General features: G+C 40.4%; 1 protein-coding gene across 1 annotated transcript in view; it reads left to right on the forward strand.

Moving 5' to 3' along the window:
- The first annotated feature begins 231 nt into the window (after positions 1–231).
- GAP43 (growth associated protein 43) overlaps positions 232–12,496 on the forward strand; it is a 101,550-nt gene continuing 89,285 nt past the window's right edge. The window contains exon 1 of the mRNA XM_025476842.3: positions 232–387. Within this exon, the coding sequence (XP_025332627.1) occupies positions 358–387 (30 nt within the window). The 5' untranslated portion in view covers positions 232–357. The remainder of the gene's footprint in view (positions 388–12,496) is intronic.

A 12,496-nucleotide genomic window follows, 5' to 3' on the forward strand; every position in this document is an offset into this window, starting at 1 on the left:
AGAAAAAGACAAGGGGGGGTAGGGAAAGGGGGAGAAAAGAGGGGAAGAGAGGGAAAAGGAGAGAGGAGAGAGGCAGGGAGAGGGAGAGAGAGGGAGAGGGAGAGGGAGAGGGAGCATGTGCGCTGAGCAGTAGCCGCGGACCTTACAGTTGCTGCTAACTGCCCTGGTGTGTGTGAGCAGGAGAGAGAGAGAGAGAGAGAGGGAGAGGGAGGGAGGGAGGGAGGGAGGGAGAGGGAGAGCGCGCTAGCGCGAGAGAGCGAGTGAGCAAGCGAGCAGAAAAGAGGTGGAGAGGGGGGGAATAAGAAAGAGAGAGGAGGAAGGAGAGAAGGCAGGAAGAAGGCAAGGGACGATACAACCATGCTGTGCTGTATGAGAAGAACCAAACAGGTAGAGCTAAAGATTTTTACTTCTTGCTGTTGTGAAATTACCAGACTACAATATTTCCCTGTAAAGGCAGGAAAAAAAAAATTTTTTTTTTTTTTAACTGCTTCTGCTCTGGCCATGGTGCTTGCGTTTCCTTAGCATATGGTAACTGATGGTTGCATCCCAGCTTTTATTCCATTCTGTCTGTCTTTCATGCTCTTGGTTTGGGAATGCTGCGGCTAATTAGGATGAGGTTGGGGGGAAAAATATATGCCGGTTCGCTAGAAATGAGATTTTTTTTTGGGGGGGGGGCGAGGGGCTCTTGGTGAATGCTCAGCGTTTTAGGTCTCTGGTTTTGCGGGTGTGGATATAGAAAGGGGTGTGGGGAAAGGATGTAGACTCTACCTACAAGATGGGGAGGCGATCCTTTAAATCATTTGCAAAAGGCAGGGTTGAAGGAATCCTATTCTGTAATGAGTGTTGCTTGCTCTGTCGTGCAATTTTCTCACATGTGCTGCGGAAGAAGCCTTATTTCGTACATGCATGAGCTTCAAAGGGGCGCAGGTATTAATGGAAAAAACATGTGAAGGGTTTATTTATTTTTCAATGAATGAATGAAACTGTGATTTGGAAGGTGTTTTTTTTTTTAATGAAATTTATTTATTTGCTTTTAAAGAGGTTCCAAAGACAACTGGGGTTGGGGGAGAAATTGGAGGTGCAGGGGGAGAAAATCCCCTTCCCAAGATCGGTAGCCGATTGTGCACCAGCTGGTCGGAGGAGAGGGTGGACCACGCCCCTAGGAGCCTTGGGCTCCGATGGGATGGGAAAGACGAGCCGAGTATTACCTGTTGGAAATCAGGTCTTTTCTCTTCTCCCTTCCCCTGCATCTTTCCTGGGATTGTCAGTGACCGGAGCCGGGCTAACATTTTGGATAATAAGCATGGTGACTCATTTTCATCAGAACAGGGACACATAAGAGCTTTGCGAGAATCCGTGTCCCTCCATCCCTCCCCCACTACCCAGGTTTCTCTTCTATTTCAAATTGCTCACTTATTTCTTGAAAGACATTTTAGAAACTTGATTGGGCTGAGGGTGGGGAGCAATGACGAGTTCAGTGTTCTGCAGCAACCGGCAGTGCTCTGGCATTCTCCAAATGAAGCTTTCAAACATTCATTGGAACATGTTTGAGTGATTTTGGCGAAGGTTAAAGAGAAAAAAATGGGTGTGAGATGTGGGTGAGTGTGTGTGTGCGTGCGTGTGCATACTCGTGGGAGGGGAGGCAGGTCAAAAGAGCCCTTTGCAGATTGATTGCCTTGGGGTGGGGTGCAAGAGATGGGATTTGGGCATTATTCCTGTACAGGTATTGGATATTGAGCAATTTGTAATACACTCGCTGAATCCGAAGGGGGTGGAGGGGAGTGGTGAAGAAACAGTCTGCCAGCTTTGCACATTTAGCCAGCGCCCTGGAAGGAGGGGTGAGGGGTGGGTGGTGTGGAGGATGAAGAAGGAGAGGAAGGGGAAGGGAAACAGGAGCAGAATATCAGATCAGTGGGTGCAGGGCGGGGGGGGGGGGTGGAGAGGCAAGAGAAAAATAAATAAGTTAAATAAATAAATAAATAAATAAATAAATAAATAAATAAATAAATATTAAAAAGTAGCAGACGCTCCAGGGTTTTGTGTGTGTGGTTTGTGTAGCTGTGTTTGAAAAAGAGCATGAGAGTCTTACATGCACCACTTCCCCAAACTGCTCAATGGTTCCAGAGATTGATGCTTCCATTGGCTCATTTTTCAAACCAGGACATTTCCTTTCCTTGTCTTCCTTCATTCTAATACATAAAATGCAATAGATACAGGTGGCTGGGTTAAGCACACTGTCAAGGAAACGTTCTGAGGTTACCCCACTGGTGAGCAGAGGAAATAAAATTTAGGAAGGCGGAGCCCTAAGGAAGCCAATGCTATTCATTAAAAAAGGTTTCCTTTTAGATAGAAAAATATGCCGGTTTACAACTTTTTGCCACCCCATGTACACACATACAAGGAGACACACACACCCCCTTCAACAAAAGAAATCAAGCATAATTTCAGAAAAGGATTTGAAGCTCTAAGTATTCCCTTCCTTTCCCCCCCAAAAAGGGGACAGCTGCCTTCACTTGGGTTCTATCTCACTCCCAGCCCCAAGCATTCACTGTGATGTGCAAAGTGAGAAAGCTGAAATTGTGTGTTTGGGGAGTTGTAGAAATTCGCATGTAAATGTGTAGAGCATCCGCATACTTCATGTACGACGGTCATGCGTGTACCCTGTACAGCTTCCACACGCCTGCATGGGTTTTAGCATAAATCGTAGTCAAGAGAGAAAAGGAAAGGTAAAGAAATCGTCATATCTGCCCATGCATTTCGTGCATGTGTACTTCTGTGTGGCATGGCCATGTGCCCTCTGGAGTACTGCTGTGCACCATTCACGTAAGTCAGTATTTCGGATACCATTAAATCAGACAGAAGGAAATGGTGTATTCAGGGCGTGGGCTGCACACTACCCTGACTGGCATTTACATAGCGTGAGTACTAAGTCTCACACAGGTTTCCTGCTTGGGGGTAAAATGATCCTCTATCATTCAATTGGGCTGAACCCCGTTGTGTTTATCCTCCTGCCGTCTATTAATCATTCCTAGTCCTTAACAGGGAATAAAACAAGGGCAAAACCCTGCAAAGGTCTACACGCTGCCACACCCATGGAATCCAGCAGAAACGTGGGAGGGGGCTGGAGGGACTGCACTTCCTTCCTCTTCCACTTGAGCCGCATAAAGAAGCAACCTTGGATTTCTGAGTTGTAATACACGGCCAGTGGGTGAGGAGAAAGCGTAAAGGATCTTTATTAGCCATTAATTACCACGATGGATTATTACAGCAGGAAGAAGAGAATGGGAGCGGGGTGGCCATGAGAACATGGTAAAGGAGTGGGCAAAGGAGGAATAGAATAAAAGGATCCCTGAGACCTTATTAGTTTCTGATTTTCAAATATCTTGGGGCTAACTTTAAATAGCGTAATTACCATGCGTACTGCAGATGATGAAAAACTTGCAAGATGGGATCTGTGTCCACAAAGCCAGAAAACTGAGCTGTTTTCCTTTGTTTCAAGATAAGGATTTTAAATTGTAATCCAAGTGTAAAGAAAACCAGGGCAAGCAAGTAGCCCCTCCGTCCCCCACCTCTCAATCCCACCAACATCTGCTTTTTTTTCCTCGTAAAACAAATAATTTTTATCTGGAGAGAGTGTGATATGTCGTTTGGAATGCCAGCCTCACTGCGCCTTTCCTTGCAGTGTTGGAAAGGTGTGGAAGGATGCCGCCTGGCTGCTTGGTGCAGCCGATTCCTCCTAGTGATAAATTGGATTCCTCCTAAATCTCACTGAGCCACACCCAGTGTCACCCAGGGACTAAGTGAATTAATTAAATGGAGGCATTCTACTTAATATAATTGAAACTTTTTTTTTTTTCAATGGTGATTTTTATCACACATTTCCAAATTTAAACAGAAGAAATCATGTAAGGGCTTTTTTTTTTTTTTTTTTCCTGCCAAATTATGTAGACTTGCAGAGAACCTTAGAAAATTCATGGTAAATCTAGAAATGAGTTCCTATCTGGTGACTGTAATTCCTTAGAATCCCTTCCTGGGTGCATACACAATGAGCCCTCTCCCTCATGCTGTGGGTCTGCAACTTAGGAACCCCCCCCCCCCCCCCACACACACACACACCCATGCCGAGGCAATTGGGATAAGAAAATGTAGGGTTAATTTTCTCTCTTGCTGAGTTGGCAAAACTACAGAAACCTTCTTTCATGTTTTATGCGAAATGGCAGAGCTTCTGTTCAGTGAGAGGGAGAGTAGCCTGGGTCTCCTTTGCCTCCGTCATGGTGGAATTGTCAATGCAGTGCCTGGGGCTGATGAATCCACATACTTCAGTTTTACCTGACCCCATAAAGAAGGGGGGGGGGAGTTCAGTCAACAGTAGTGCATATATATTAACCAAATGTTCTCCTTGTTCTCACTGATAAAGTAAGACAAATCTAAAATCTTCCTCTGATATTAAAGGAACATTTCAAAGGATGCACATACGTATGTCATCTCCAGAAAAGATACAGCATTTGATTATTCACTTCCCTATTGGCTATCATAGAGGCATTCAGGCAACCAAGCGGGTCTTCTATCAATCAAGAAAGTGATTGTGGGCCCTTCTCCCTTCTGAATTTCTGAAGTGTGATTAAGTTGCCTCTGCACCATTGAAGTCAGTTTAAGATTCTCTGAAGTGTTGGGAAGAGCACTGTGCTGAGAGTCCTCAGTTTATGCCACTTCCTGATTCTGTGATCTTGAATGAATATTGGGCTTCAGTTTCCTCCCATAAGTTGGAGACTAAAAAGCAAAAAACTAAAATCAACCAAACAACAGCCCCACCTTGCTGACTCTAAAGTGTTTTTGTAGGGATTAAACAAAATTCATGTGAAGACAAAATCAATACAAAGGTAAGGAAATTTTCTCTGCAAGTTGTGCGATGTCAGTCTTGGCTTGGACTTGCTAGTTTGTCAGGGTTGTTGTGAGCCTACTGTTAACGAGCAGTTCCTTCGGATCAGGGGTGATTCCTTCTATTTATCACTCCTTATTCACTATTTCATTTATTTTTATTCTGTTCTCATATCCTAAAAAAGATACCACTTCCAGTGACTCTTTGGTTTCCATCTTACTTGATATCTCTTTGGCATTTTGCATCGTCCATTCCTCTTCCTGAAATTCCTCACTGGGCTCCCAGCTGCCCTGGCTCTCCTCCCTCTCAGATATGCTTTTCTTAGTCCTCCTTGCTGACTTTTTCACTCTTTTCCCCTCAAATATCAGTTATCTTCTGGCTGATGATCTTGATCCACTTCTCATTTGATACATGAATTCTAGGTGATCTCATCCATGTTGGGAGGTTTAACCACTTGGGTGATTTCCCAATCTGTAGACTGGATATCTTTCCTCAACACCTGACCCATGGATATTAGTAGGTCTAGGCATTTCAGAGACACCCACATTCATTATGTAGAAAACCAGACTCAGTGTCTTCTGTGTTGTTCCACTTAATCTTCCTCCAAATTCCAACCCTTCTGCTATAACACCATCTAACCAGCTTCTGAGCTCTAGGAACCTGGGAGTAATGTGAAGGCAGTCCTTGCTTTCAGTCCTCAATTCCAGATAATAAATTTCTTGATTCTAGGTAAAAAGCTTTTGAATCTATCCTCTGCTTTTCAACTCTATCACAAATATCCTGGTTCCGACTTCCATTACCTCTCATCAGGACGGAGGCAATAGCTTCTTGCATGGACTTCCTATCTCCATCTTGCTTTCTTCCAATTCTCCTCGCATAGAACACCACACTTACCTTTACCTAATGCAAATCTGGCCATATTATCTTTCTTGTTAAAATCCACCAGTGGTCCCCTGTTAACTATAAACTATAATACATGGATAACATGACCTCGGCTTTCCTATCTTTCCAGTGCCATCCTCAAGTACCTGTTCGTCCAACCATATGATACCACATCTGCATTTCAGGCCTTGGTGCCTTTGCTCATACTGTATATTCACCCACATGACACTTCCTTCTGCCTGGAAAATTCCCATTTCCTCTGTCAGAGTTTGCTCTTTGGAGCAAACATTCTTGACCTCCCAAAGTTCCACTTTCTTTGTGACCATGCTATAGTTTGTAGCATCGCTATTAAATCACTTGTTGCACTATATAGCATTTGTTCTTTTTTTCTTTTTTCTTTTTTTTTCATTAAATGGTGTCTCTACTGTGAGCTGCTTGGGTGGAATCTTCATTCTTTCTCTACTTCCAGGCCTATTACAATGTTTGACACACAGAGTAACTGGTTTTACCTGTGGATAACATGTTTCCTAAATAAGTATAAAACCAGGCTTACTCTAAATTGTGGCATATTTAAATGGATGAAACCACTAGTAGATTTTTTTTTCCACTAGTAGATTTTTGTTTAATCTATTGGCATCAAATTTTGAGATGCAGCCAATCATTGTTGATTCTTATTATCAAACTATAAATATGACAACCATCAGTTTTTAATGAAAGTAGGTTAAAAATGAGTCAATTTACATTGCAATTCTCCAAACTACCATAACTGGTACTATCTGGAAACCTCCCTTCAGTGTCCTCCTCCCCCACCAATCCAGCAAATTAGTCCACCCCCTTAAGTTAGCAAAGTGCCAGGTCAGACACATGGTTACCAGTCTTGGATCTTCCACTGCCCTTCCTTTAAAACCCCACAGTACTCACACATGTTGCTTTGCTCCACAACTGTTCCAAATAGAACTTGACTCAATCTCTCATTCCTAGCTGATTTACTTCACTGATACACAAATCTCCAAAAATATATGTAGTGTTGGCCTGTGCCCCGGTGTCTGTGCTCAAGAATCAATTTTACCTTCACTTGGGTTTCTTTCCTTTCCATTGAAGTATCTATATAATACTATTCCACAAAGGGAAAACTTTCATGGAGGTAAAAGGAGGTTAAATGATAAGTAGCCCCTCAAATATCTGTTACATGAATGAGAATCAGATCAACTTTATCCTTCTTACATTTGAATAGACTGAAGGGATTTGGATTCTGAAGTAGGCCTATTGTGGTTAATATTGGGCAAATTGCAACCACAGCTCTCCAGGAAAATGCTCTTTGCCAGACTCTATGCCGTATATTTTCTGTGAATGAATTGGCATGGCCTTGAGAAGAGTAGTAAGATAAAATGATTTGTAGGTGAACTTTGTCTTCAACTGAGAAAGCTGGGTGATATTTTCTAATCTCCACACCCTTATTCCATATCTTGGTCGTTGCTCTCAATCTCTTTCTTTGAGTTTTTCTTTTGCTCTCCTTCTTCAGGTCCAGGGGGAATTTTCTGATTAAGTAATACCAGCTCATGCTAGTGTTTGACGTGTGAGGCTATGAAAAGAGAACTTCAAAAAGAGTATTCCTTCCAACTTTCCAAAGAGGTGTTTTAGACAAAATATTTTAAGCTATGTCTAGCACATACTACCTTCTCAATTAAAAAAATACTCATTGAAGGAATGAAAGTAGGAAGGGAGAGGGGGCACCTGGGTGGCTCAGTCAGTTGAGCTTCTGACTCTTGGTTTCAGCTCAGGTCATGAGCTCAGGGTCCTGAGATTGAGCCCCAGGTAGGGCTCCTCATTCATTAGGGAGTCTGCTTCCTCTGCCCCCACTCTCTGCTCGCATGTGCTTTCTCTCTCTCTAAAATAAACAAATAAATAAAATCTTTAAAAAAAAAGGAGTAGGAAGGGAGAGATCATCATAATGAATAATGGGCCATTAGGGGTGATATTTTGGAACACACCATTCCTGTGAACTTATTTAGAGCAGGTTTTGTGTAAATGCATAGTCAATTCCATTGGTCCTCCTCACAGGGTGGTTGTGGTCAAAGTTACAATTCCCTTTCCTGTCTGCTTAGATCAGAGTGGCATACTTGGCAGTGAGTTCGGGTTATAGTATGGGAGTGTGACTCTCCAGATTTCCTATCCTTAATTATTTACAGATCTTATTCTTTTAGATGTTCTTTGTTTAATGTCCTGTTTCATGTCTTTGTAGTGAAATAAACCCTTCCCCTGAGTTCTAGACCTGGGTCTGCCAATTGCTTGTCCTGTGACCTTGGGTAAGTAACTTAATCTTCCTGAGCCTCAGTTTATCCATTGATATAGTAGGCACATAAAAAGGACACACCAAATCCTGACTTGCCTTTTCTAATAAATTAGCATGAGGCTTAAATAAAGTGATAAAAATAAAAATATTTTGCAAACAATGTGTTTTTCAAGTGTAAGGTATTATTAACTGAGGAATTCCACATACTGAAACCCAAAGTGTTCATGGTTCGAAGCAAAGAAGTACCTGTGCTTTCTGTATAAAATGTGTGTGTGTGTATATGTATATATGTATGTGTATAGTATATATATATACTACATATGTGTTTACATATATAATTCCCTCCTCTCCTCCCTTATTCTCTACAGAGTAAATAGTAACCATGCTAATAGATAAGAGCATAATATATCTTTATTATTTCCTTTAAAAATTTTAGGAACAGAATTTTAAAAAGCCAATGTTCAAATTCTCATGCAAGGTCAGGTCAAACACATTTAGAAATATCCACTATTCTTTTTATATCTTTTTCCATTTTAGTCTTTCCTTCACACTTAGATTTCTTCTCTTCTCCATTTGCTAAACTGGCTGCTTCTCCCCCACCCCCATCCCCACCCCCACCTCACATCTAAACTGGGTTCTCAGCACTAAGATTACCAGGCATGCTGTGCTCACATCTATCACAGGAGGGCCCAGTCAGGCAGAAGAATAGGCATGTGGGGCTGGTTAGGAGCAACTGACAATGGGGATGAAGCCTGATTGGGGAAAAACACAGTGCAAAGATTATCACCTGAGCACCATGTTCATACAATTTCAAGATTCCTCAATGCATCAGGAATTAACCTTGATCAGAAGAAGTGACATGCAATCCTGAACCTTTTCCAACCCAACTCTAATGCCATATATAATCTTCTATGCTCTCAGGATCTCTACAAAGGACATTTCAGATCTCATATGTCCCTGATTGATTGACATAGTCTCCAATTTAATAAAACAAATTTATGAAATTCTCACATAAGCAATGGAATTTTGTAACCCAAAGAATTTGATTTCTTAATATGTGGATAACATTTGAAAATATTTTAAAGTGTAATAATTGGTCAGGTTTGTCCAGAAGATTCTGTTTTTCCTAAAAGTAAAAGTCTAAGACAGAAAAATGAATATCATTCATATTTTGGAAAATTTTTTATATGTTGGGCTTATATAGAGTTTAATAGGAAGGTGTATTAACTAGAAATTTCAAAATAAGCTGGTATCAAAAGGGAAACAATCATTTATTATGTTTATAGTTTATGAAGGGTCAGTATCACCCCTTAATCCCTCCCTGTAGCCACCTCTTTCTGTCTCTATCTGTCTCTCAGTCTCTCTGTCTTTTTCTCTCTCCACACGCAGACCCCCACACTCTTTTATTTATGTGCACTTTGATAGGGTACAAGTAGCAGAAACCAACTTTAAGTCTATCAAAGGGAAACTAGATATCACACAAAATTAAGAGGTGGAATAACCAAGCTTATAGAAACCAGAGTAGATCTGGGAACCTCAAAAGTAGGAAATCATAGATAGATAGATAGATAGATAGATAGATAGATAGATAGATAGATATAGATAGACTGACTTTATTTCTGAAGCCCTGAATTTAAAAGACTCAATTATTAATAACCCTAGCTTCTCTATCTCACATTTCAAAATTCTAAATGAAAGACATATATGTGTGTGTGTGTGTGTGTGTGCGCGTGTGTGTTTGTGTATATCATCTGTTCACATTCAGAGAGAGAGGATACAGAGACAGAATGAGAATGAATGAATCAATCGGTCCTTCTTAGATCAGCTAGTTACCAATAGACCAATTATCTCTGATTGGAAGAAGAGCCAAGTTGCACTCTTTAGACACAGTTTTTGGAAGCCCACACATACATAGATGTGTATGTGTATAATAGGGTAGCTACCCAGATTAAGAGGGATTTACCTCAAATGTGGTGGATCACTAATTTTTCCTTTTGGTTGCTTTCAGTTTGTCCTAGTTGTATATTCCTATAATTGGTAGGGTTATCATCCCTGACATCCATTCCTTCAAAAAGGAAGCAGTAACCACAACAGGCAACTAATCCCATAAAAAAGAAAGGTTAGGGCAAGTCTCCACACACTTGGAATTGATAAGCACTGGGTTTTCAGGGTCTTCCAGGATCTGCTCTGGTAGGTACTACCTGTTTAAGAGGAATACTAGCTGCCCTATATTCTCGATAATTTCATGTGGGGTTAGTCTTTCTTTTCTAATTTTGGGGATTCATTTCTGCAAAAGGATTGGGCAATAATGGGTGTAAAATATCTCCCTTGGATTAGTATCAGAGAAATGCTACCCCTTGATATTAGTCATCTCATTTTGAATGTCCTTGAATTAATTCCAGCAATAATCATCATATTTATCTATTTTTAGCAAATTGGCACTTTCTAAAATATTGAGCTGTTGTCTCCATATGCACCAGTTTGTGCTAAATGTAGAATTTTGGTAATTAGCCTTACATCCATTATTTATAATCCCAGTTCCAATAACTATTCAGAAAATGTTATTTTTAAATGAGAATTTGAGCGACCCTAATATCTTCCCATTAATGACTATATAAAAGAACTAGATGAGGAAAATAAATAAATAAATAAATGATCTCCAAAGGTTAAGCAAAAATTGGCTGCTTCAGAATCTAAATCTAAAGGGCTTCAGAATTCCTTAGCACAACTAGCCTAAGAATTGGCCTAGGGCAGGAGCTATTAAAAAGCAAGTCCATTTTTCACTCTGTTTTGGTTCAGAAACCAATTTACCTGCTTGAAGCATAAACTGAGAAGTAAAATCTCCTAATCACCAAACTAGATCCTTAACAGCTATTCCAAGGATGCCTTCCACAGTTCCATCTAAACTCCAGTAGAGGCAATTGTCTCCATTATTTGCCTCCCCACCCCACCAATCAAAGCAGCATTTCTTTAAAAAGAAAATTCTCAATTTCTAATAATTAATTTGCAGCTAAATTTCTAGGTACATGTTGCACGTTTTGAGGGCAACTCGATTTGGCTACCTAGAATCTTATGTGTAGGGTTCTAGAGGGGGAAGGGCAATAGGCATTGGGTATGATTTGGTGGACATTGCATTTGAAAGTTCTTTCTCTTTAAATCACTTTTAAAATGATGTTATTTTATTTGAGAGATGTAAAGTAATCGTGATTTTATAAGTGATCCATCATCAATTTACCCCATTTCATCTTTACCTAGGCATTTGGGGATTTTTCTTCCAAAGTCTTATTGTATTAGTATTTCTAAAAATTTCCAAAGGAAGGAGAGCATGGTATCATCTCATTTAAAAAATACTGGCTTTTTCTTTAGTCAGATCTGACATGGGGGTTTGATTTATTCATATTTTGTTCTGAAGAGTACCTTTTGCAATTTTCCCTTAACCTTGAGTCTCAAGGACTTGTTTACTCCCATCACCTGGGAAAGCTACTCTGGAGAAATCACGTTGGTATTTAGTGTTCATTTGAATAAGTCTTTCATGCTAATATAAATTCAATGTTCTTCATGGCTTTGATTGCCTTTGATTGAAAGACACTGGGGTGATAGCTTTTGATAACTCAGCCAGATTTGTGCTCCATACTGAGAGCTGTATAGGAAATATGAAGACCTAGCTAGTTTCTTGCATATTCTTTCTTCCATCTTGAACTTCATGCCTTACACCTCTGGGGTGAAACCAGTATAGAGGAGGAAATGAAGATTATTATAATTGAAAAGGGAGGAGGAGCTATAAAACAGAATTACTCCGTTTGGAATTGGGCCATAACCCTCTAGTAAAAACTGTCATGGGAACTTTAATGACCACAGATGGCTCCGACTTCACTTCTGAACGTCAGCTGGAAGATGCAATAAGCCCACAGTAAGCCCAAGAACATGCATATCAGGAAAGAACCCAAGAAGTTTGGGCATTAGTATACTTAAGCATACTCAAGCACATGCAGGACCAAATTTAGGTTTATCCTCACTTAAATGGGAAGAAACTATTAATTCTTGGCTTAAAATAATGCCGATTTTGTCATCACAGGTATTTTCTTATTTTACACAAGATTCTGTCTTTCAATTCTTAAAAGTTTTTCTGCAGGCCTCTCGATTCTACATTATCATTCTAGTGATGCTGGAAACTGATTGGCTCTTGTACAAACTGAAATTTATTTGTTAGATATGTTTTTACCAATATTGTGCCCTGACCGAACCTGAGTATATTATAAAAACCCACCCATGAAGAACCAAACTATAAGAACCATAGGAAAACCAATAGAAAATTTAATCTTCCCATAATCCAAGATTTCCAGATACTAAATTTTTTTTCCCTTTTATTCTTTGTTGGTACCCCAGAAAGTCTCATGTTAACTAATTATCTTCTCCCTAGATTAGAACTCCTGACTCCTCTA

This window comes from Canis lupus, chromosome 33, assembly GCF_003254725.2.
Source record: "Canis lupus dingo isolate Sandy chromosome 33, ASM325472v2, whole genome shotgun sequence".
In the NCBI taxonomy this organism is placed as follows: Eukaryota; Metazoa; Chordata; class Mammalia; order Carnivora; family Canidae; genus Canis; species Canis lupus.